The sequence below is a fragment of the Phoenix dactylifera genome, chromosome 7 (genome assembly GCF_051530095.1).
Source record: "Phoenix dactylifera cultivar Ajwa chromosome 7, Ajwa_hap1_PhDact_Kaust_v1.1, whole genome shotgun sequence".
NCBI lineage: Eukaryota > Viridiplantae > Streptophyta > Magnoliopsida > Arecales > Arecaceae > Phoenix > Phoenix dactylifera.
In genome coordinates this window covers 9691772-9718546 of record NC_143196.1, presented here as the reverse complement: position 1 = coordinate 9718546, position 26775 = coordinate 9691772, and the positions used below count along the sequence as shown (strand labels likewise).

Below are 26775 nucleotides of genomic sequence, written 5' to 3'. Positions count from 1 at the left end.
AATCATGGATAGAGGTCTTTCTTTTTGTAGGAGCACTGGTTGATAATTCTCTATGAAGTAACCATAAATCGATAGCTGGTTTGTCCACTAATCCAAATGCAAAGCCCAAGCAAACCTATCCAAGAGATGGTGATGAGAGTAATTAATACTTATTGGCATTTTCCACTCTTTCGGACCACATAAAACAGTTTATAAGCTAAGCCCTCAGAACAGATGGAGAGGAAAAGGCAGCAGAACAAGTCGAATCTGACTGAGCTTGACCAGCAGATACGAAGAAAGTGCTCAGGAGTAGCAGATTTCAAAATAATCAAAACCCAAGAACCTGTAGAAGGTAATTTCCTTCCTAATCTCCATCGTCATTGTGAAAGAGGAGAGAAAGGTTTCAGGCATCGAGCCATGGACTCCAGGAACAAGAAAGGAGCAGGACATGCTTAGTTCCCATCCCCATAGATTTTAGCTGGATGACATGTAGACTGAAGTAATGATTCAGCATGAAACGCAGAGTAGTTTATATCATGTTTCCACTGATTGTATATTTATTCAATCAAAGCATGCACTTGATATGCCATGAATATTTCTCTGATAAAAGGAATAGCTTATCAATCATTAGCGTCTGATATCTAGACAAATATATGACTGCACCAGTAATAAAGCAGCTGCATGTGCTTTTTCTATATTTTCAATAAGTAATGAAGTTAACCCAGTGAAAGATAAAGATCTGCATTATTGGAAGTAAATGCCCTTCATCAGCATTGATATCTAACAAATTAGCATTTTTCAAACATAACCATTTCAATGGATAGGTTATAATCCGCAATGCAAATTCCCTAAGCCATCAAAACAAAATCGACTTCATGATTTTGTCCCAGATCGTTGTCTTGGTGCAAGATTACTAGCAGCAACAATCTAGTATACATTGAACAGCATAAAAAAACAGTATGCAGCCCAAAAAAAATTCAGACAACCGAACGAAGGTGATAAAACCTAGGGTTTCTTTTAAACTAATAAAAAACAATACATTCACTCCAGCTAAAGGGCACATCTTGCACATCTTAAGAATCTTTCCCGCTTGTGTTCTTCCTAGTTACAAAGCCTCCTTCCGTTAAGCATCACCTAATGCCACACACAGTCTCGTGTACCTCTAACCTGCATCCTCTCCAGCTACTGTTGTAATGCAACTCTGATATATATATTTATCAAGTCAATGGCTGAACTTTTAAGGACAAAATGTTGCAAGAATAAAGGAGAAAACCCCACCAACAACATTCTAACTGAGAGCGTAAATTAAATAATGCTACTGAATGATAACTTTCACTGATTCCTGAACAATTTCATGGCTTTTCTACGAGCAAACTGGAAAATTTATGATATATCCATGATTTGGGAAAGAAACAGAATGGAACTAACAAATTAAAATCTATAAACAGAACAAGAACATAAATCTGCTATACATGATACTGTATGCAGGACGTAATGGAAAATAAATAAATAAATAAATAATGCAGAAATTTGGAACATTCAGGTAAAGCCCCAATAAGATAACATCCATATCTAGATCTTCATGTAGTTCCAAGAGAGTAGCTGAAAAAATTCAAGCATTATCTATCACTTAAATGCCAAATTTGGTGTTCGGATAAAGAATATAAAACTTGATATAGATGTCAAACAAAACAACAGTGACACCAGATTGAAAGAATATGCTACCAGCACTAAGGAGATTCAAATTAGATAATTGTAATGTATTGCATGCCCCTCTCTGCCTTCCCCTTCCCTCTCAAACCCACCCGCCACCACCAGCACCACAGAAACTCAGAGAGCACAACATGCACGCACGGGCACCCACCATGCAAACATGCATTCAAATAGATAGCAGTGGAAAAGTGTGCCTTGTCATTCTCTCAACAAATAGGTTGATAGGTTTTTCCACCTTCACATATAAAAAGGGTGGAAACCAGACTTTCAAAAAAAATGTTTATCAAGTCCAGAAAGGAGATTCAAGAAGTCCATTACACTGCACATTCCACCAACCTATCACCCGACCATCCCAGACAAAAAATAAGAAATAGCAAAACTATACAGGATTCCAGCCTGCTGCTTGGATTTAACAGAATAATCACATGAATCAGCCACTTTTTTTCCAGATATGGACAGTTTTTCGTATTACGAACAACAAATCCTCATAGCCCAACAAAAAAGATCATTGCTAAACTCCAGGTTACAGTAGCAGTTCTCAAACACACAAGCCACAACATGCAATCAAGGAATGGATTTCCAGTGAGCTTGAAATCGAACACAAAATAGCATCATAGAAGATCTCATGTTCTCGCCATATCTCAGCCCTATAAAATGCACATGATAGGACAGATGCCATAAATGTCCCACGTATGTACCACAAATTGCGAAATCTGAGAACATCTCACTGAAAGAAATCCAAATTACTACATGACACAAATCAAGCATCTCTTCAACTCCTTCAAGTTGACCAATAATGACCAGTGTTGGGCACATGTAGAATACATGCTGCATGAAGTGATGTGAATTGGATTCATGGTGCATCTTTCTATATAATGTACAGATCCATGAAACTACATGCATATTCATTTATTTATATGTATGGTATGCATGTGTATACATGCATGATGTACATACAAACATACATACATAGATATACGCACAAACATACATAGAAAGAGAGAGAGAGATCATCCCATGAAACTAGAATTGCATTCAGTAGTCCTAAAAGAGTTGAAACAATAAGTAGAATGCCAGCAAGTACAACCATACCATCAGCTGTACACTGGTGGAGACAAAGGCTGTCTACAACTAGTTCTAATGAAAATAAGCCTCCAAAATATTGCCAAAGACAACCCTTATGATCCTTTATGACTGGCCTCAGATTATCCATGGTATTGCACATCTTAAATCAGAATTAGCTCACCAATTTTCTGGCTCAACAGTACTGTTACTATCTCCTATCTGGAGTGCTGCACCAACTTTGGAATCTTTCTTGACCACTAGATCTGTGTCCATTGTGCTTGCTTATAACATTTTCTGATCGTTCCACTGACCCACTCCTGCAACCAAATCCACTTAACTGAAGAGGTCAGCTGCCCCTGTGGTCCCCACTTTACTTCCAATCCAATAATAACTAACAAGCAAACCAAGTATAGGACCCTTACATGTCAGTCCCAAGATAGAACTTGGATGAAGTGTGACATAAAAGATAATGGATTTCTAGGGATCCGAAAGAAGGTATTTCTACTTGCTGACCTTATTTGGTGAACCCTACAGGCTTGATTAGTTCCTCCTCACTAGAGAGTACTAACCACAAATATACAGTTTTATAAGCGTCATCAGCTTCATCTTCAATCTACTCATGCTAATTTAGCTAAATTTCTGATCCATATCACTTTTCCTTTCTCAAATAGACAATAATATTCTTGTGGTCAGGACAGGCACCTACAGATCAAATTTAGATATTTTTGAGCTAGTAGTAATGTATTCAAATGATAATTCAGTGTTTTTGCTGCTCTCCTTTTAGGGCCAATGCTTTATATCTCAGCTTCATTCAGCAATAGTTTAAAACCAAAACAAATTGTTGAAGTGGATGAGCTTGATGGTAGAATTAATCCAATAGTTTTCATGTTTATATCAGGTCGATTTTGGTTTTCAGTCGAAGTATGGCTCCTGTCTACTTTATATCAGTAAAGTTTATAGTGTGATTAAAATAAAGGAAGGAAAAAAAGACATTCTCTTTTAAAAAGATGCTGTAAAAAAGAAGATTAGGAAGAAACAAGACGAGGCTGTAACGAAACATTCATGTAATCTTCACATTTTCAGGCCCATTTGAAAATCACCAACGAAAATGTTTGGAGAACCTGAAAACTTTGCTAAGATATCATAATCTGAAGACATAAAAATCTTGATCATCTTCATATATTGTGCCGTGGTTGTGGCCCATGAAACCATTAATACACGGGATTTCCAAAGTTGGTTTATATAGTGTTGGGGTCATGCTAATTTTTTTTGGCTTTAAACTGCATCTGAGAAATTACTTATTTCCAATGCTTATGATTATAATATAGGAAAGAAGCATTTATTTTACAACATCTAAAATCTAAACAATGTTAACCAGTGGAACAAGTAATAAATGATGGTAAATACTTGTAGCCTTTGATCCTCAACAAATGATGCTGAATGTGCATTTGGAAAAACCATTAGATCACATAATAACGTGTGTTTAATGTAACATTTGTTTCAGAAAATCATAGCTCAGAAACCTCAGAAGGACCAAAGAAAGAAAAAAATAATAAAACACAGACACTATTCTTGATTATTGATTATCAATGCAGCATATGAAAGAGAAAAGAAAGAACATGAAGGCACATTCTGGGTTTATAGACCATACTATTCTAAGTAAATTCAAATACATCTTACCATGAACCTGTGTCATCTGGCCACTCACCCAGCTCTTAAAAGGGTAAAACCCATATCAGATGTAAATCCAAATTGAAAACTAGTTTTTTTTTTTATTTCAGCTTTCAAAATTGGTAGTTGGATTCCAATAACAAGTTTGGTCCACTACAATAATATTAGAAGTGAGCTTTCGTTCTTCTATAAATTGGTCAAAAATATAGGTATTAAAATAAATTCTCAAACTGCCATCTTTTAAAATTCTTAAGCTAATTGGGAAGTTTGGATGAGAGACACATATTGGAAGACCCTAATGGTATTACAAATGGTATCTTTTAATATTTCTTTTTATATTAGGATTAATTATTCTTGCTATGTATCCCATATCTCCTCTTCCCCCTCTTGCCAAGTCAGATGCTTGGACATGCGTCTAAATCTTGTCCTTGTATGTGTTATAAAATCCATGACATCCCCTAAATGCAACAAAATTATAACATCGGTGAAATAAGTAGATTTAGATACCAAGTTTCAGACAACATAGCAATTTAGCATGTTTCTTTTATGTATTTCTATTGTGTATTTGTTAAACTCATAAAATATTAGAAGAACTAAACTTAAAATGATAAAATTCACATTGCTAGAATTCAGTGACAGCATTGTTGAGTTCACCACACGTTTTCTTAAGAATGAATCCGGTAGCCTGCACAAAAGTGATAATCCCATGCAAATCAACCCCCCATTTCTTTTCCTTTCAATAAAGGAGGCAAAGAAAAAGCAAAAGATGTTGCAATTGATAAAGAAAATACAGTTATATATGGTGCCTTTAGGCCATTTCAATGCAACACGTAGGATGAGTTTTGTTTCACATAATGCTTGACAACCTAAGACTTCGAGGGACAAATTTGTTAAGTCGACATTAGCTTAAAAAAAAAAAAGGTCAACATTAAAATTTTATAACATGCTCTATACTCATAACAAACAGATTTTTGAACAATTCTATACTTAGCCTTTTAATTAAAATACAAAGCAAAAAATGGTTATAGACATGTTCTAGGCCCATTCAGCCTGTTCTGGATGAAAATGAAGAAGTTCATGAATTCAGACGAAACAATGACTTCTATTTAAGCTAAGAAGATTGGATTCATCACTGCAATGATATGGCTATAGCTTAGTAACAATCCTTTAGCACAGCGTACTTTTAAATCTCTGCACACTAAGTAATTAGCACCTTGTCTTCATTAATGAAAGCATGTAAGTCTTGTATTCATTACATCATATAGACAAATTAACTACCTGCCGTAATAAAAGAAGCCTTTGCTGTAGAACTATTTTTTTTATAACTATCATGTTTTTTTATGATTTTTCTGAGATATCTTGGGCCACACACATGATTAATATTCTTCCTGTCAAGTCTGTACCCCTTAATTACAACAAAAAGAAAACTGTATACAGATACGATTATTCCAATTCCCAGGAATTATGAAGTAATGAAAAATTCAGCAGATTTTAGTAGTAGTACGAGATCTAGTAAAAAGAAGACTAACTGATGCCGAAGGCAAATCCATTTTCAGGAAAAGAGGCAATCTGAAGATGCAAGGATAATAAGAATACGAAGATTCAAACAAACAAATTTTACGCAAATTACACATTTTTCAATTAGTTATACAAATCCTTCTTCGCCATTTGTTCTATGAAGGCTGGCTCTTTTAACAACTGTTGTTAAATCATTCTAACAACATCTGTCCAGGTTACCTTAGCTTGATGCGAACTCCTTTTGAACCCTTATGAAAGACAACCAAGCCTGTCTCATAAGGACCACAGATCCCAGAGTAGCATTTCGAAAGAAATGTGTATTTTCTTTATCTTTTGCAAACATATTTATAATTGCAATTTAGTTCGACTCTTCATACTCCATTCTTATATACAGATAGAATCCTCCTTATTTAACCTTGCCCCCTTCCTTTTTACTAAGATAATTTCCAAGTCCAATAAAACCTGGAGGTTGCATAGAATTTCAATGAGCTTACATTGCAGAACCAACAAGGAGGCTTAGGTTTCCCCTCTAGTGCTAGAATTCATGCAAAGGGCTACCCTTGCCAAAATTTGCTTCAATACAGAACCAAACACATATATATAAAAAGTTGACATCAAGTCAAAGGCTGTTAAGTGATCATCAAATTTTGCGCGTTAATACTTTGTTTGATGAAGCTGAACTCTTATATGGACTAGACTGGCAGATGAAGATTGTTTTTATGAACCATACATCCTGTCATGCACCATAACGATGTATATATTCTGCTCATTTTTTGTATACTAATTTCAAAATTTGACTTTTGAAACAACAGCCTAATTCCTTTACAACAGTCTCATTATTGGTGTTGTATTTTCTGGAAAGCTATCGAGCCTTAATGGCCCTACAGGGAGCCTCGGAGGCCATGCTTTGCAAAGCCTTTCCAGCAACACTCCGGGGAGCAGCTCGGCTTTGGTTTACCGGGCTGAAGCCTAGTACCGTCTCCTCTTTCGAACAGCTCGGCAGGCAATTCGCCACCAATTTTGCTCCCAGCCGACCCCAGCGGCGAACTTCAGACTCTCCCTCCTTGATGTAAAACAAAAGGAAGGAGAGTCCCTCGGAGAATATTTGGACTGCTTCACCGCCGCAACATGGGAAGTCCGGAAGCTTGACCAGTCAATTGCCATGTCAGCATTGAAGACTGGGGCCCGGTCTTATAGATTTCTCTTCTCCATCGAGAAGAATTTCTCTGCTGACCTCACTGAGATGCTAGTCCGAGCACGGAAGTATGCGAAAGCCGAGGAAGCCGTTGCTTCTAGACGGAGCGGGGCCGAGCAGACCTCCAAAAGCAGAAAAGGCGTCGTGAGAAGTGCGGCCGCCCCAGAAGCCCATCACCGTGCCGTGCCAAGAACCCGCCCCATCTGAAGAATCCACCTCGGCTGCAGGGACCGCTTCGACCAAGATTTCCGCCTCGACCGAGATCTCCACCGCGGCCCCGCATACCCAACGGAAGGTACGAAAATTACACTCCCCTTACTGCTCCTCGGACTGAGATTCTCATGAAGATCGAGGGCCGAGACTATTTCCGGCCTCCGCCCCCGAGACAAGATCCCGGGGCCTGGCGCAATCCCCGGAAGTAATGTCGTTTCCACCGGAACCACGGCCATGATACGGAAGATTGCTTCCACCTCCGGGACGAAATCGAGGCGCTTATCCGCTGAGGAGTGCTCGACCAGTTCGTACGGAACCGGCGTGAAGAGAAAAGGCCAGCGGAGAATACCGCACAGCCCGAAGATCCAAATGCCAACAGACCTATCGTCGGCACCATTAACACCATCCGAGGCGAAACCTCGGTCGGAGGAGCCGCAGAAGAAGGAACCACCCCGAAGCGCTTGCGCGCCTCCGAAACTATCTCGTTCTCGGACGAGGACTTGGAGGGAGTTGAAACCCCCCATGACGATGCTGTGGTCATCTCTATGGTTGTAAACAAGTTTAATGTAAAACGTGTCCTGGTTGATAATGGAAGCTCGGCGAATGTTTTGTACTTTGACGCCTATTCTAGAATGGGGATGACAGAGAAGCAATTATGGAGGATGAACGCCCCGCTGGTCGGATTTACTAGAGACTCAGTTCCGGTGGAGGGCGAGATCGATCTCCTAGTTACGGTCGGACTCGCTCTCCGAGAAAGTACCGTGAGGATGGATTTCCTTGCAGTGCGTTTGCCCTCGGCCTATAACGCCATCCTCGGACGACCAGGGCTCAACGTTCTTCGAGCCATGGTCTCAACCTGCCACCTGCTTATGCGGTTCCCCACCAGCCAAGGAGTCGGCGAAGTCCGTGGGGACCAGGCGGTAGCAAGGCGATGCTACATGGCGACCCACGAGGTGAAGCGACCAGCCAAAGTATCGGTTCCGACACCAGATGGCAACCTCTCGGCCGAAGCTTTAGAGGCGCAGGTCGGCCCTAAGAAGAAGCGGGTAGAGCCTGGTGAGCTGCTCATCCAAATCCCTTTACGAGAAAATTTTTTCGAGCTAACCGTGCAGGTCGGCTCCGGCCTTGATGATTGCGAGAGAGATCGCCTTATCAGCTTCCTGCGGAACAACATGGACGTCTTCGCCTGGTCGTCCGCCGATATGCCGGGAATAGATTCGGAGGTCGCGGTCCACCGACTCCAAGTGAAGCCAACCTGTAAGCCCGTGCGACAGAAGAAGCGAAATGCTGCTCCAGAGCGACGAGCAGCAGCCGAGGAAGTCGACAAGCTCCTTGAGGTCGGCCTCATCCGGAAGATATCTTATCCGGAGTGGCTCGCCAATGTGGTCCTTGTCAGAAAGGCTAGCGGAAAATGGCGCATGTGCGTGGACTACACCGACTTGAACAAGGCCTGCCCAAAAGATAGCTTCCCGCTCCCTAGTATCGACCAGCTTGTGGATTCCACCTCGGGGCATGAGCTACTGTCTTTCATGGACGCATTCTAAGGGTACAACCAGATCCGGATGGCGCCGGAGGATGAAGAGAAAACAGCCTTCATCACCGATAGGGGCACCTATTGCTACAGAGTTATGCCTTTCGGCCTAAAGAATGCTGGAGCGACTTATCAGCAGTTGGTCAGCCAAATTTTTAAAGATCAAATAGGCCGAAACATGGAGGTCTATGTTGATGACATGTTGGTGAAAAGCCGAATGGCGCAGGATCACGTGACCGACCTCAATGAAGCATTCTCTACACTCCGAAGGTACCGGATGAAGCTCAATCCTGCCAAATGTGCGTTCGAAGTCACCTCGGGCAAGTTCCTTGGCTTCGTAATTACACAGCGGAGAATCGAGGCCAATCCCGAGAAGATCCGAGCGCTCCAAGAGATGACGCCCCCGAGGACAGTCAAAAAGGTGCAACGGCTTACAGGCCGAGTTGCGGCTCTCGGGAGATTCGTCTCCCGATCGGCCGAGCGTTGCCTTCCATTCTTTGGGCTCTCAAGAAGCCAAAGAACTTTTTATGGTCCGCAGAATGCCAGCAAGCCTTCGAAGAGCTCAAGTGCCTTCTTGCCTCTCCTCCGCTGCTCACGAAGCCCCAGCAGGGCGAGCTCCTCTACCTATACTTAGCCGTTTCTCCCGTGGCAGCGAGCTCGGTCCTGGTTCGAGAGGAAAGCAAGCTCCAAAAGCCGGTATATTACACCAGCCGGGTTTTGAGGAATGCTGATACCCGATACTCCAAACTGAAAAAGACCGTCTTTGCCCTGGTCGTCTCAGCTCGAAGGCTCCGGCCTTATTTTCAAGCTCACACGGTGGCCGTGCTGACCGACTAGCCAATATAGCAAATCCTGCAGCGATCAGATTGTGCTGGTCGAATTACAAAATGGGCCATCGAGCTCGGAGAGTTCGACCTCGAATACCGACCCAGACCGGCGATCAAGGCGCAGGCACTCGCTGATTTTATAGTCGAGTGCACTGTGCCAGACGAGGCCGAGCCCGAACCTGCGCTAGCAGAGCAGACCTCGAACCCGCACCAGCAGAGCAGACCCCGAGGTCGACGTGGACTCTGCATGTCGACGGTTCTTCGAACTCGGAGGGTAGCGGAGCGGGCCTCATCCTCACCAGTCCGGATGGAGTGGTCGTCGAGCAAGCTTTACGCCTCGAGTTTTCCGCCTCTAACAATGTGGCGGAATATGAAGCGCTCATAGCCGGGCTTAAGCTGGCTAGAGAGCTGAAGGTCGAGAACTTGAAGGCCTTCAGCGACTCCCAATTGGTCGTAAGCCAAATTTTGGGGAACTTCGAAGCAAGGGAGCCAACAATGCAAAAATATCTCCAGAAGGTGCGACACCTCACCTCGACTCTGAGTTCTTTCCACATCCAACATATTGTCAGGTAGGAGAATCTCAGGGCCGACCAATTATCAAAATTGGCGTCCTCCCGCATGAGCGAGCTCCCAAAAGCGGCGGCACTGGAGTACCTCCAGATCCCCAGCACAGAGGAGCCTGAACCAGCTCTTTGTATCGACGTTGAGCCAAGCTGGATGGATGAGCTCGTTAGCTACCTACAGAATGAAGTCCTCCCCAACGATGAGCGTGAAGCTCGTCGAGTCAAGCGCCTAGCCTCAAGATACATACTGTATGAAGGCAAGCTCTACAGAAGATCTTTTACTTCTCCCCTGCTCAGGTGTCTTCGCCCGTCGGAGGCGGATTACGCAATGCGTGAAGTCCATGAAGGCATCTACGGAAACCATCTGGGAAGCCGGGCACTGGCATATAAAATTTTGCGCTAGGGATACTATTGGCCAACACTCCAGAAGGATGCGCTGGATTTTGTTCGGAGATGCGACCGGTGCCAGAGGAACGCCAACATCCAGCGCCGACCCTCAGCCCCTTTGACCTCAATCAGTTCCCCCTGGCCATTCGCTCAATGGAAAATTGATATCTTGGGACCGTTCCCCTTGGCGACTGGACAGAGAAAATTTCTAATCGTCTCCATCGATTACTTCACAAAATGGGTCGAGGCTGAGCCAGTGGCCCGGATCACTGAGCAGAAGATGCGGGACTTCGTTTGGAAGTTCATAATCTGTAGATTCGGGCTCCCCCACATCCTCATATCAGATAACGGCCGCCAGTTCGACAATGCTCGTTTCAGAGAGTTCTGCTCGGTGCTCGGCATCGACCACCGTTTCACCTCGGTCGCACATCCTCAGGCAAACGAAAAAACCGAGGTAACAAATCGTACTATTTTGCAGGGACTCAAAACCAGGATCGACCAGTCTAGAGGGCAGTGGGTCAAAGACCTATACAACGTCCTGTGGGCCTATCGGACCACGTTCAGCGTACCCACCGGCGAGACTCCCTTCAACTTGACATACGGAACGGAGGCCGTCATCCCATTGGAAATCGGACTCCCTTCTCCGAGAGTATAATATCATGATGCCGACTCCAGTGCTACGCAGCTCAGGAACAACCTAGACCTCATCGAGGAGACGAAGGAAGCCGCCCGGGTCCGCATGGCGAGATACCAGCAAAAGGCGGTGCAATACTACAACGCCAGGGTCAAACTCAAATCCTTCAAAGTGGGAGACCTCATCCTCAGAAGAGCTGAAGCCTCCCAGCCGACCGAGCAAGAAAAGTTGGCCCCGAATTGGGAAGGACCCTATCGGGTCGCGCGCGTCCAACGACCCGGAGCGTACAAGCTGGAATCCCTCGAAGGGACCCCTATTCCACAAAGTTGGAACTCCGAAAACCTCCGGGTGTATCATCAGTAGAACCCCAACGGGTTCCCTGTTCCGAGCATGAATTTTATCTTCTTCATAGTGATTTTTGTTGTTCTTCATCCATGATCGTGCTTCTCCTATTAAGAAGTTTCGTGATTCTTAGGCAATCCATTCGATCCTGCTAGGATGCTATAATTAACGTCGGGCAACGCCGGGCGCCTCGGCCAAAAGTCCGAGATCCAGTTATCGAGCTCAGCTCGATCCCCATCAGTTATCGAGCTCGGCTCGCTCCCTCAGGTATCGAGCTCGGCTCGATCTCCATCAGCTATCGAGCTCGGCTCGATCTCCATCTATTGAGCTCGGCTCGATCTCCATTAAATACCTCGACTGAGGTCAAGATGCCCCGAGTGTCGACAGTGCGTGCCCAGACCTCTCGACACTTCGGAAAGACGGGGTAGTACCTTCACGTCCCCCTGTATGCGCCTCCTCGACCAAGGTCGGGATGCCCCGAGCGTCGACAGTGCGTACCCAGACCCTTCGACCTCGGAATGATGGGATAGTACCTTCGCGGTCCCCCCGGAAATAAATGTTCGTGATCATCCAAAAGTTTGAGATGTAGCCATCGATCTCCATCATCGATCGAGCTCGGCTCGATCTCCATCCATCGAGCTCGGCTCGATCTCCATCATCCATCGAGCTCGGCTCGATCTCCATCTATCGAACTCAGCTCGGTCTCCATCATCCACCGAGCTCGCCTCGATCTCCATCAACTACCAAAACTCTTCCCGATACCAGATATCTCGATCGAGATCTGGGCGCCTTGAGACCTGCGACAGCATGCATGAGCTCAAAGGGTTACGACCCCATGCTTCGGATTAAGCTTAAGGTCGTCTTCTACGACAAACTATGGTACCCCTAAGAACAATTCGCGGCGCGGGGCATACAGCCCCGAGAAGGTACATTCTGATCAGCGCCTGTCTTATTCGATACATACATTCCATTCATTCTTATATCGGATATGTAAATGAGAATCCCGGCCAATATCGGGATCTTCCGCCGAGCCGATTACGAGCTAAAATCTCACTGAACCCGCCCACACGAACCCTAGTTCGATTTTCTTGCAGCTCGGCGAAATTCAATCCCGAGCTCGGGGGGTTCAATGATTCGAACCGGAAGCTAGTTGCCTAATAAGGTGATTAGAGCACGAAGCCCCGCAACTGGGGCCCCGAGTTTCATGACCACGAATCTGCGGTTCAAGCTTAGGAGCTTGGCAAACTCGGGCATTTTCTCAATCCAAAGTGCCCTAGCAGCTCGGGAACCCGAGCAGCAAAGCCTTGGAGAAAAATGAACCATAGAACTGAAAGAACGAAGTCGAAAAAGAATACTTCCATTCAAAAGCCCGGAGGCTAACTACAAAGTCGAGGTTCGGGCGTGCAATGGACAAGAGCCGACCTCTCGTTACAAAAAAGGAAAAAGTACGAAAAGCCTTAAGAGGCGGGAGCCGTAGCATCTTCAGCAGAGATCTCTCCGGGCTCGACTTCGATGACCTCGATGGCCTCAGCCACCGGACCTCCTTCGGCAGTGGCCCCGACCTCGCCGCCTTCAGTGCCCTCGGGCGCGACCTCGGGAGTGGTTCCCCGAGCAGCTTCTTCCGCGGAAGCCTCCGAAGCTGCCTCTCCGGTCGTCTCGTCCGACTTCGCCCCGAGGCCCTCGACTCCGGCTCCGGGCTGAAGTAGATTGAGATCAAAATCGGGGCAGAGCTGGCGCAGTTGATTGCGGAAGTCGTTGAACCCTTGGATAAGGCCGTTCACGGCTTCCTCCTCGAGCAACTCTTGAAACTCTTCCGATTCTCGGAAGAGCCGAACGGCATTCTGAGCCCGTTCTTGGGCCTCTTTTTCCCGAGCTTCGAGCTGCTCGGCCTTCCTCTCCGCTTCCTTTACTCTCTGGTCGCGAATGGCGAGCAGAGATTGCGCCTCAGCCTGGCGAGCAGAGGCGGCCCGCAACTCTGACCTAGTCAGAGTATGAGCGGCCTTCTCCTCCTCGAGCACCATGGATAGGAGCTTGACCTCGTCCTCGGTGGCGCCTACTCTAAGCAAGAGCTCCTTGTGGAGCTCGAGCTCTGCCAGCTTTCTCTCGGCCTCTTCTAATGCCCGTGAACTCCGACGGGCTCGCTCCTTGTAATCCGCCCCGAGCGAGATCAGTGTCTCGATCTCGTGAAGGTGCTGCAACCAAGATAGAAATTAGGCCGAGGATAAAATTACGGTATAAAACCTAAAAGCATAAGGAGTAAATAACAGCACATAACGAAGACCTACCCGAATAGCAAAGAGGCGGGTCGACTCTAGGTAGCTATTCAGGCTCATGGCCTGAATCTTCGCCCTGTCGGCGGGAAGAAGCGCGACGCGGAAAATCTGCCGCGCCGTCTCTACGTTTTCAAGGGCCGAGTCGCCCTGGAACACGGCCCATTCCGGAGCGTAGGGCCACCTCTCCTGTTGGCCCTCGTTCTCTGGTGGGTCGGAGGTGCTGGGCCTTATCGCCTTCGGCGAGGGCGGCCTCACAGCCCCTCGGCTGCTGCCCGGCTCGGATGCCGGGCACTCGGGTCGGACCGGCGGCCGAGGAGGGACCTGCGAAATTGGCGTCGGGCATGCAAGCGCCATAGTGGTTCCTGCCGAGCTCGCGGGCTCGGAGCTCGAGCCTTCCCACCGAGCAGCTCCGGAGGGCACTCTTCTCGACGGCCCCGTCAGCCGAGACCTTTGCCTTCTTCTTAGGCTCAAGCGGTTCTCCTCCGAGCTCGGCAGCTCTCTTCCGGAACCGAGCATACAGAGCTTCGCTCTTGGTCACCATCTTCGCAATATCTGCAAGGACGAGCAAGATGAGTTCGCAAAATATTGCGGAAAAAGAAAAAAAAGAGAAAGGAAACCTTACTATTACCGCCCTTACCCTGAGGACGCGCCGAGCTCAGACCGACATTGACTAGAGCGTCCTCACTCACATGGCCGCTCAGAAGAATGCCATCCCGGAGGCCGCGAACGGCGTCAAGGATCCTCTGCTCGCGCGAGGAAAGCCTGGAAAGCTTGTTGGCAGTTCTGAGCCGGCTCTGCCTCCACCTAGGGTCGAACCCCCACGTCCGCTTGAAACCCAAAAAGAAGAACTTTTTCTTCCAATCATGAATGGACGATGGAGCGCCCTGAAAGAGTGGCCGACCCACCCGAAGGGCGATGTAGAGCCACTCCCCGTCTTCCGGATTGGACTTCAACATGAAGAGTCGCCGGAAGACGTTCACGGAAGTCAGGATCCCGTATGCCATGCACAGGGACAAGAACCCGATAATTGTCCTCCATGCGTTCGGAGCGAGTTGCGCCGGGACGAGTTGGTACTCTCCGAACAACTCGTTCACAAACCCATGGAGGGAAAACCATAGGCCGGCCCAGAGTGCCTCCAAGTACACTCCGATCCGACCTACCGGGGGATTCGCTACCCGATCCCCCAACCCGGGGGGGTTCCAAACGGAACCCTCGCCGAGGAAAAAACCACTCCTCGGCCATCTCAACCTCTAGCTCACTCATCGTGGACCCGACTTCATTCGGACCGAGACCCATTAGGAAAAAGGAGGAAGAAGGAAGAAAAAGAGGTTCCGAGCAAATGAAAAGGGGGACACTTGTGGGAGCTCGCCGGAGGTAATAGAAGATCGGCCGCGTCGGACTGGGAAGGAGAAGGGAAGACAATGGGAGAGAAATCCCAGACAACCAAGGAGGGGTTTATATATAGACCCCTCCAATGACTCAGATCCGCTCGGCAGAACGCTCCTCCCTGTCCAGATCACGACACGTGTCAGCCCAATGAATTAAGGCGCTGCATTCAATTCGGACCGACGCTTCGGAAAAGAGGACGTCTCGTCGGATCGTGTAGCCCCATCATGAGCTCACGACGCAAGAACGCTTGAAAAAATGGAAGGTATTAATGATGGGATGCTTCGGGAAAGATGGGACGCCACCCACCTACTCCCATTAAAGTGTCTTGAAGCGCGCGATAATTCAAAATTTTCCCCTAATCCACTTTAACTACTTTCCGCGCTCGAGCCTGCGAGCAGCTCGAGCTCGGAAGTCGGGGGGTAGTGTTGGGGGAAAAAAATTGTGCCCGAGCAGGAGGCAACCAAGCATCCCTCCGAGCAGGAGGTGACCGAGCACCCCCTCCGAGCAGGAGGCGACCGAGCGCCCCCTCCGAGCAAGAGGGGGCCGAATGGGTCCCAATTCAAGAGTTTGAAAGTGCCCAAGCGGCTCCTCCGACTAAAAAGCATCCGAGCGGTAGACCGCCATTATCATGTTCTCCCACGAAGCGTGCCCTGTCCTTGCCAACAATCGATACGTACGGCCTCCCCAGACATTCAGCTTACGCAACAATTAAAGCGTATGGCTTCTCCGAACGCCTAGTTCACTCAATCAATGCATGTGACCTCTGCAGGCATGTAGCTCATGTGGCTCACTCAACCATTAAGGCGCATGGCCCCAGTTGACTACAAATGTTTAGCTCCATACGGCAAACCTGTTTGGCCATAAACGATAGCATGGTTCAGCAATAATTCAAAGACTTCGGCCTGATCTCCCACGAGGACAGCGTTAATCTACACGATTGAGCATTAACTTCCACTGTACGGCAGTGTCTTCGCTCTGTCTCATCACAGGTAAACCCGTTCCCCCTATAAATAGGAAACTCCTGAGGGGGGAGCGGGAGGATTTTCTTCCAGACTCCCTGACTCGAGCTCCTCTCTTGCAAATCTTTAGCCCATCTCTCTAACTTAAGCATCGGAGGGCCGGCGCCGGAAAAACCCGGCCACCGGCTTCTTGCACGTCTCCTGGAGGACGCCGTACATCGCTGGATCGCCGCCGTTCGCCAAACCCTCCTGGAGCTCCTCCTCCTCAGCCGACGGCCGCCCCCGAGTCCAATTTCTAGCAACACCTTACTTCCATAATTGGTTCTTAGATCAGTAAGCAGTGACAGGTCTTGGAGCTTTGCCATAGGTACAGAAAAAAGGTATCCTGAAACCCAGAAGTCAGACCAGTAACCCATTACCATGCAGGAAATTCAGCAAAGGAGCACCTACATAGTACTTAATGAATCTTGCATTGAAAGATCATCTTTTAGTAATAGCCATATTTTTATCCATGCTTGTGATGGAAATGCTGGACAATGATATCACTCAAAAGAGACATATTTCTGCTTATCTTTTATCTAATTTTTATTTTATAACAACTAAAACCACAAAGTGCAATCTGTATCACATTTTGGAGGAACATAACTGGTTCAGTATATTGCTACCTAGACAAAAGTAGAGCCTACTAAGTCTGCAATAGTCAAGACTTCAAATAACAAGAGCAAAAGTTTAATCAAAAAGAAGAGATAGAAGAGAGAGAAAGTTAAATGGCGAATGCCAACTCATAAATGAATAAAACTGTCAACTACCGAATTCCTACCAACATGATGTTACAGGAGGTTATGACTTATCCTCCCATCTCACACCAACATTTTTATCAGCACTCTACAAGGAGGACGAAATTTTCTTGACAAGGTTGGAAATAAATAATTGCCCATGAAAAACCTACCATAATCCTTGATAAAATTCAAATTTCAGGCATGAAAATATAAATACACAGTAGAAGGAAAACCAGGGACAAAGGTGTATAGCAGTCATAAAACTTCATTGAACTTGAATAAAGGATAAAGATTATTATTAAATCAAAACATGTAACAGTGGTTGTGATAGAAGTAACAAAGTAGTTTTAACATGTTGATGACGATCCGTATTAGTAAACGAAGAGCAACAGTCAGCAACACAGACAAATCAAACTTTTAAGCAAAATGGGAAACTCTTGAAAAATCAATCTGACTAAAAGAGGTGCAACCATATTTATAAGCCTGGTTGGCTGGTCATCTGGGTAAAAAAAAAAAAAAGGAAAACACATGATTGATAAATTATAAGATAAATGAGAACCTATTTCCTTTTGTCATAAAGGAAACCAATGATCACACGCAGAGGTCGAGCATGTCACTGTACAGAATCCAGTTAGCTAGACAAAAGATGAAATAGGAAAAATTGTACACTAAGAAGCTAATTTTACACCATACAAATTTAACAACATGAAGAGGGAGATACATGCGGGGCAGAAAAACCTAAAACTTACAACTTTCATATGAAATGTCTATTTATGTGGCTGTCCTACAAACGCAGGAATGTGATATGGATGCCCAGCATTGAGAACTCTTGTTTTAAGACCCCCTCATGCATTGAAGTTACGCTTTGCAGCTTCCATTTTCAACAATAGATCCTTTATATCAGCTTCCATCCTCATTTTCATATTGAAGTACTCAAGGTGTGCCCTTTCAATAACTTGTAATTCTTTAAGCTTTTGTCTACGCCTTTCCTCCGCCTCAACCAATCGCAATTTTGCAATTCGACTAGCATAATCTTCCTCAATCTTAACATTCTTCGCTATTGCTATGCGTTTTAGGTTCTCAGCTTCTCTTCTTGCATCATCAGCACGTTCTTGGTACATCTTTGCCTCTGCCTGTTTGAACTTTACAACACTCTCCAATTCATCAGTAACTGGCTTCTTCTCATGATTTTTTTGTAACTCTGCATCCCTAGTCTGCTGACCAACTCGTTCATGATCTACAACAGAAAGAAGACCTGCAGTTTCCAGATGGGGGATTTTCTCTGAGGGAACAGATGGCAACCTTGTTTTTTCTTTGCTTGAACCAGCTATTCCATTGCTTCCTTCAGCATCATTTCTAGATGACCCCTTTGGTGGAAATATGGAAGGACTACTGCTGCCGTTGGATTCACTATCTGAAATATAAAAATAACAATTCAGAATGGTTATGTTTTCTCTTCACGAAAACATTAGTTCAAAAATACACCATTATAATACAGTCATGATGGATTTGTAAACATACTATAGATTTCATAGCGGTCAATTTATGTTCACAGTAAATTCTCATGATTGGATGATGAGGTCTCCATTGTTCAATAAAAGGGTGCCACTTTAGAGCAAAGTGCAAAACTGATCAAGTATAGCTGCTGTAGAGGAACATGATCATACTTAATCGACATTGAACCAAGTAGGTGAAAATGAAACTAAAATTCAAAAAGTGAAAAAAGCAAAACCCACCATTCATATTTCTTATCAAAATTGACACTCAGACATGGCACTATTTGACATTTAAAATTATTAAACCTTGATGGCACCGCCAATTTCTACCAGTCATTTGCACTTATTACTACATAAAAAGGGTCAACTCTAAGAGTATACCAACATATCGTGGGTGATCCATCCAATCATGCGCACACAAGCATGCAATGCATGCATGCATAAATAAGCATACTTATCCATCATGCAAACACAAACACATGTCCCTACCTACTTGTTCCTGCGTTCACACCCATCTATACAGACCATGTGAAATAACAGCGCCTGTTCAAATAAATCATTTCATGTGGATCATATTCTCACATAAAGACACTGCCAAACTATCCCAACTGAGTGATTACATCCTCAAGTTTCTGCTCAATTGATCAATATTAACAACTATAAAGAATGCTCAACGAAACGTGAATATCAACAGGTAAACAACTTTCTTCAATGACAGGGTGCGGTAACTAGCCACAATTAGCAACATCAATCTTTCCAACAAAAACTTGTTTTCATGTTGGAAAGCAAAAACATGCCATGTTTGGCAATCCTATTTTTCACCTGTTGATTAAGATGTTTGGAAGGAAAAGGCTTTAGCTATTTGAGAAAGGAGAGGCTGCAGGAGCTGATTAAGATAAGGGCCTGAAAAAGTAGCTTTACAAAAAAACTTGAGGAAGAACCGAGGAAGCTCTGCAAAAGCAGTACACCAAGAAAATTTGGGTTGAGCACACTGGATAAAAGATTCTGAATACTAAGAAATAAAGAATCCTCAAAGAAAAAGAAATTGCTTGAACATGAAGTGCACTTTGTGGATGTGGCAGTCGCACAAAAGGTGGATCATTTTTTTGTGTAGCAACCAAGACTTATCCCTCGATGATTTTGAACCTAGCCAAGATCCTCATGTTGGATATTATAATACAGTACTTAATCGGAGATCAGAGATTTGCTTACACATAACTAAATCTTCCAGTGATATCTAGTCATCCTATTGTCTACAATAACCATATCGTTCAATCAAACACAAGGTACTTGCAGTCAGCACTTGATCATAAGTATGGTTTGACCAGAGTTTGAAGTTCAAATGAAACCAATCTAGTTGGACTGATAAGCAGAAGTTTCTACTGAAATTGAGACCAGAATATTGGAAATTCAGTTTCAATAGGTTTTGGAGGTTTTGGTCGGTACCAATAATTTTGGTGGTTTTGACCTATTTTGGCCAAATCTGACTTAAACTGATTACAGATGCTTTGGTCATCAGTACATTTCTTTGAACATAATAGTTAGTTAAAGTGTCAAAATTTTGGATCATTTTTCGTTTATGTTTGAGTTTAAAGAGGATACACTTACTCATGGATTGTAAATATGGTCTTTGAGAAGTATAAGCCAATGATGGATGGTATTTTTACAAGATATTATTCACCGGTACATTTCTCCTTTTTCTTGTTTAGATTTTTTTTTTTTTTTTTGTTGGGGGGGGGGGGAGGGACTAGGATATTTCTTTCACTACATTTCACTTTTTTTGGGGGGGAGGAGGATAAAGGCTAGTTCATTTCTTTAAATACACTTACTTAAATAGTTACGATTTTGGATCATTATCCATTTATTTTTGTGTTTAAAGAGGGAATACTTGCTCATGGATGGTAAAGCAAGCCCTTGAGGAGTGTTATCCATTTATTTTTGTGTTTAAAGAGGGAATACTTGCTCATGGATGGTAAAGCAAGCCCTTGAGGAGTGTTTTCTCAAGATTAAACATGGTTCCTTATGTATCTTTTAAAGAGTTGAAAGTATTTGAGAGATTAGACGATTTTTTGAAAGAGTTAGTTTAAACAGCTCAATTGAAGGTTAGTTTTTCTTAATGGAAGAGACATTTTGGATCATTAAAAGCTTCTAGGATAAAAAGGAGAAATGAGGTGAATGTAGTACATCCCCTTGAGCAGTAGACTTGTTAGATTTAAGGTTCGATTTTCATGGCATAAATATTATAACTTATAAGCTTTAGATGATATATTTGATCTCCATACTTTGCAGGTCATCAGGTATATGCTGGTATTCGGTACTTGATATGATGATAACAAATTCATACTAATTTATTGTTTTATGTTATTGTATTTAATTATATAGATACTCATATTATTAGGTGTTTGATAATTATCTTATAACCAAAGAATTGGCATGTATTATAATTCTTTAACACTTTCATCGCTTTCTAAAATATTGCAATAATTTAATAATCTTAGGATTTTAGCCTCAAAAGGTGGAGCTAGCACCAAAGATAAATTGAGAGGATGACTCAGATGGTTTGAATGTATATGTATGTATGTGTGTGTATGTATGTGTGTGTGTGTGTGATGTATGTGTATGTGTATGAGTGTGATGTAGGTGTGTGTGTGTGTGTGTGTATAAGGAAAGGAAGGTATAGATAAACCAAAAATCACAAAGGATAAAGTAGTAAGGATGATATCTCAATGGTTGGCAAAGAACACAGAGTCGTTTTAAGGTCTAAAAACCCGCGTGAAGGAAAAGAATTCATGTAGCCAACCCCAACTAGTTTGGGATTAAGGCTTAGTTGAGTTAAGTTGGACCTATAACACCAAAACTATAAATAACTGTACCTATGTTTTTGTACATAGCTGGCCCCATGCCCAGATAAAGGAGGAAGGTTGTGGTAGGTTGACGGTCAACATAAAATTATAGTCACATCATATAAACAGAATCATAAACAGAATCCTAAGAAACCTGTTACTGCATTCCACCTTGAATTGTAGTGAAAAATGGGCAATGGTTAACTAGGGTGTTCTGCAGCAGCGATACACCACATTGCTGCCCAGGTATATTCAGAAGTAGGCAAGAGTTCTCATACTTTTATGCAACGGTGTGGACAAAGAAGTTAGTCCAGGAAAGCCGGATACATTTAGCAACTTAGAATACAAGGTCGTTGATAGGATAGTTGATAAAGCTAGTAAATACAATGACTAGGAGGAGAGTTAACATAGCTTACTGCAAAAGACAGAAGATATAAGGAAAAACAAAAACAAGTTGGTAAGATGGGTGATAAACTTTGATATACAGAGAAAGATAGGAATAGAAATAGAAAAGAATTTATTATAGATTATAGTTAAAAGATAAGGTTATAGACATTAAGATAGTAGGAGACAAAATAGTCTTAATAAAATTAGTGTTAGAAGAGGAATCTATTAATAATTAGTGCTTACGCTCCTCAAGTAGCACTTTTGGGAGAACATGGATAACAAATTCAAATGATTTCTAGTGGAGAAAACATACTTAATGGAAGAGATTTGAATGGGCATGTAGGAAAATATGGTATAAGTTTTGAAAGGGCACATGGAGGTTACAATTTTAGAGATACAAACAATAGAGGAGATACTATTTTGGAGTTGGCCAACATGACTATTTAGACAAGAAAGGAGATTTCCATGAAACTTAAAAGGCCAATTAACAAGTATAAGACCTAACTATCTGGTTATACACCTCAATCTTTGTAACTAAGAAGAAAGCCTCCAAAATTCCTAAGATTTAGAAAGAACAAAAGATACTAACATGAATGAGTTTTGAAGCATACCACAAGTATGGCTGTCCTCAGTTACAACTCTATCGACATGAATAACTAAGGAGCTGCAATACTTCAAACATTATCTTAAAACTTGAACTTCGAGGCCTTACCCAAGACAGCTTTGATTATCAGAGTAAGATCCATAGAAGTGATACTTTGAACTTGACGAATACTACTGATTTATGACCTAGATATCTTTGGCAAGAGAGGATCTTGTCATTAAAACCTGACATTGGTGGACAAGCAATGAAAACTACCAACAAGACGAGTTTCACCAGTGCTAACAACCAGAATATTGACCTAGTGGGAACTTCCAGATTGTCATGCTGTTTAACAACTACAATACATGCAGAAGTACCGCACAAGAAGGCCAGAAACCAGACAACAGTAGAGATGAATGAACATATATAAAAGACACGAAGCACATAAAAAAAAGAAAAGAAAAGAAAAGAAAAAAGAGGGTGTTCAAAAATGCACAAGCTCCAACCACTACAAGCTCTGGAGAGAGACAAATATACGCAGCCTTACCCTCGCATATGGAGAGGTCATTTTTATGTTAGAACCCGTGAACCCATATCACAATGGAGCAACCTTACCATTGCACCAAGACCTACCCCCATACAAGATACCAAGCAAATAAACATTATATATGCCTGGGCATTAGTGGAATATGGTAAATTGCAATAAGCCCAAGATTTTATGTTGCAGATAGTCAATAGCTTACCAGAAAGAAATGACATTACATAATTGATAACTTTGGAATGATTGGCTTTATCTTCTAGTCTCATCAGCATCTGCTCAGCTACATCATGCAATTTTTTACCCCTCACATCATTGCTCGTAGTAAAGATCCTCTTCACATACTGAAGTTCCTTAGCAAGAGTTTCTACTTTCCAGTCCTTGGCACAGGTTTTAAAAACTTCCTTCACAAATCCAAACATCTCAGAACGATGACCACAAGCAAGACAGTGAAACTGCATCTCAGTCATCTCTTGTGCTCCTGTAGAACTTCGCCCATTCCTAATATGAGAATCACGCAACCCACATTCTGTGTGGCACCAGTGGAGGCAGATATCACAGCCCACCCAGCTACAAGTATTAGCTGCATTGTCAAACTTGGAGCACACAAGACACATGCATGCGCTGCAGAAACCATTCTTCTGTAAACAAACTTTGCAGTCACAATCATCAACAGGCAAAATACTCTGGCAAGCAAGATTGCAGCACTTCATATTTAAAAATATCTCAACAAAATCAGATGATGAGATGTTATTTGCCCTCTGAATGAAATCTGGAAGACCTGTTTTTATAGCTACCAAGATCTCCAGAAGAACACGAGGGCATTTGGACAGTGTTTCCATAGTCATGTCAGACCTCCTCTTAAGTGCCTCCTGAAATGCATGTATTTGCCCACTTTTATCTGCACTAGCAATCATCTCACAAATGGTTTCCTTCAGGTATGCTATGGAGTGCACCGTCATTCCTTGAAGCATCCTGCCCATTAGATGTAAAGGTTCTGCCACAATTTTGGAGACAATGCTCTCAATGACACCAGAACCATTAAGGGCAAGCAGTTCACCATCCTGTTGCTCACTCTTAAAAAGGCTACTGCTGCTTCTCTCTCTTGTGAGCACCCTCTTGTCCTTACTGTGTTCTGACCTAGTATCGTGAGAGCCGTGACTCTGTGTAGGGGACAACTGTCTTGGAAGACTTGGCTGCCTTGAGAGGCCATCGGACTTCAACTGATGTTGCCTGTTCAAAGAATTAAGTGAATTCTGCGAAGCATGACCATTCAGCAGTATTCTCTGGAAGAGCGGCGCAGCTCCTCCCTTCTGTTTAGTCTCATTTGAAACCTGAGCATGCCATGTGGTACCATTAGAAACCTGAGCATGCCATGTGGTACCATTGCAAACCTGATCCACTCCTTGAAAAATAGGATGGCTACCAACCGACTGTTCATAATTATCCATTGAATTCTGCGTGAGGGAACAACTAGGATTGTGAACAAATGGCTGAGAACTTGTGACTGAAATCGAAGTTGTGAACCCATCTGAGTTTGCCCAGAAAGAGGATGGCAAAGACTGGATGCTTTTTCCGTGGCTAGGAGAATCAGGTTTTGGCTTTGGCTGTTTCATTGTATGATCTGACAAGACACCTGGCAAACTAAGAGAGAGATCAAGTGGCTCCATTTTGAGTTTCTCATCTTTATGCTTGCCAATAACAACCCCGCCACAGTGTGCTTTCTCACGTTGACTAACATCAGAGTGGAAGACAAGCTCAAAGCCTCTTCCACTGGGGCCCTCCATGGCATCATCAATGTTGATTGAATTTGCTTGGCTGGAGACAGAAATTGCTAGGCTCTTGCCCTTGTCCTTGTAATCCTCCTTCACCTTGTCTGACATCAGCTCCAGAGTCACTTCCTCCTGATTACTCTCCCCAACAAATTCCTTACTCGAATCAAACAGACCAACAGCACGCTCTGGTTCGGCCTCAAGATCGATATCTCTTCCTTCTTTCTGCACAACCTCAAGGTTTATAGTTGTCTCTTTTTTCTTTCTTCCCTCAGTTTCAGCTTCCACGGCCTGGTTTTCTCCTCTATCCTCCTCTGTTTTGTTTTCTGGATGAGGGCAAACAGAAGACACTGTTCCTTTCCCTTCCGCTTCACCTACCTGCTCTTCATCACAGCCTTTCATTTCCAGGCCTTGGGAAGGTAAAGAAATGCTCTCTTCCTGAGGGACTCCCTGTTCCTCCCCACATGATTTACCTTCTACTTTATGACCATCAACATTGTCATCTTTTCCTTCTCCTTCTCCTTCCTCTCTTTTCTTCACTTCAAATTCCTCAACCGAGTCATGATGGTGATCTACAGCCTGCTCAGCTGCATTTACTTCATCCATTGCTTCACCTACATTTACTTCATCCATTGCCACATCTGTTGCCTTCCTTTCTTCCTTCCCACCACTATCACTCGCACCATCAGACTCTAACTTACTTTCACTAGCTATCATTTCTTTCTTCTCGGAACTTATTTCTGGTATACCAGTGCATTCAGCTTCTCTATCCTTACAATTTTCTGATTCAGTTCGCTCTGGCATCTTGGTATGATGCGAAGGTTCAGCTACAGGATCAGTTTCTGGATCTGGATCTGGTTCGAGCTCTCCTTCTTCCATCTCACTACTGCTACAGCTATCTCTGCACGGCTTCTCTGCCTTCGTTATCTCATTTTTCCTGGACTGCTCAGAACTCGAGGTTTCCCTGGACCTCGTCTTCCCTCTACGATCCTCGGAGGAAGTGGCATGGCTTCCTCCTTTCCCCACAGAATCCGAATCCATAGCTGGCGATCTCCTCTCCTCATGAGCAGCCGCCTCGTTCTCCCTCTCCTTCCCACTTATTGTTCTCCGCCACGACGAACCGCTGCTCCCCTCCCGCCTTGACCGGTCCCTCTCCGACCTGAATCCCTTGGGAAATTCCCTCCTCAGCCCTGAGAAGCTCTCCGACCGGTACAGACGGTCACTAGCCCCATACAGCCCACGCGGAGAGGACGACACCTGCATCGGCCGGTCGCAGGCATCCCGGTACCGATCAAACCCCTTCCGCCGCTCAAATCCGTCCCCTTCATGATCGAGCCTCTTCCGAAGAGATCTGGAAGACTCCCGGTCATCATCAAGAGACCGATCATACATCGATGACGACGAGCCTCTCCGCAAGCTGTCAGTCTTGTAGTAGAACCGACGATGCGAGGACAATCGCTCCGCATCTTGATCCCGTCTTGGCCAGTCCTTAAAAACCCCCTTCTCGCCCACGTCCTCGTCGGCGTCTTCTCCGTACGATCTCAGCCTCTTCATTTAGATAACAAACAGCTGATCAAAATGGACGAAGAAACACTACCTTTCAAGATCCAACCGGGGTTTGCTCGCCAGAATCCTAAGCTTCCCAAAACCCTAAATTTCCTCAGAAACAACCGAACGAGGGAGGAACTCAAGACCCTAGCAAGCGAGCCAGCCGGCGACGAGCGGATCGGGGGGTGGGGGGCGGCGGATAGGGGAGGTGGGGGGCGAAAAAGGGAGGGAATTTCTGGCGGCGGAGGCGGGGGAGGGGCCGGAAACTCCCATTGAAGGAGAGAGGCGGGTGCTTGTTGGGGGATGAATAGAAAGAGAGAGCGTATGAGAATAAAAGGCGTGTCTAAAGAGGGCTCCTTTTTTATTAGCAAAAAAAAAAAAAAAAAAAAAAGAGGGCTTCTTTTCTCTCTCCTCATCCCTCACCCTCAGTCAACGTAGTCATTAATTGTGAGAGGGTAGTTCTCGTAACTCACCGCCCAAGGAGTCCTCTCTCCTAATCTCAACCGTCCGATTCTCCGGACGTGGACCTAACGATCCAGATGACCCTCGTTTCCCCTTGCACTTGGGGTT

At 44.3% G+C, this 26775-nt stretch overlaps 1 protein-coding gene and 1 pseudogene across 5 annotated transcripts; one reads left to right on the top strand and one right to left on the bottom strand.

The window, feature by feature from the left end:
- Positions 1 to 773: 773 nt before the first annotated feature.
- On the bottom strand, positions 774 to 26561 carry LOC103715737 (protein OBERON 4-like). 5 transcript variants are annotated; one of them, XR_016395922.1, is made up of 4 exons: positions 23091 to 26545; positions 17788 to 18452; positions 13924 to 16644; positions 2261 to 13830 (listed from the first exon to the last, which is right to left on the bottom strand). XR_016395922.1 is itself a non-coding variant. In XM_039127374.3 (3 exons), exons 1-3 carry the CDS (start codon positions 26209 to 26211, stop codon positions 17884 to 17886), a joined length of 3660 nt encoding a protein of 1219 aa, XP_038983302.3. In that variant the 5' UTR covers positions 26212 to 26545; the 3' UTR covers positions 17571 to 17883. The 5 variants fall into 5 exon arrangements, 2 of the variants coding, with proteins under 2 accessions (XP_038983302.3, XP_008801696.4); XR_015967296.2 differs by lacking the exons at positions 2261 to 13830; positions 13924 to 16644 and adding an exon at positions 774 to 1180; XR_015967295.2 differs by having other exon boundaries at positions 2261 to 16644.
- On the top strand, positions 7900 to 9519 carry LOC149753138 (uncharacterized; annotated as a pseudogene).
- Positions 26562 to 26775: the final 214 nt, after the last annotated feature.

What these genes read in the sequence shown, in the direction of transcription:
- LOC103715737 (XM_008803474.6), bottom strand. Translation starts at nt 26,211, where the DNA reads ATGAAGAGGCTGAGATCGTACGGAGAAGACGCCGACGAGGACGTGGGC. An exon ending in TGTAATGTCATTTCTTTCTG is followed by an intron (nt 18,453 to 23,090) that starts GTAAGCTATTGA and finishes TTTATATTTCAG; the next exon opens with ATAGTGAATCCAACGGCAGC.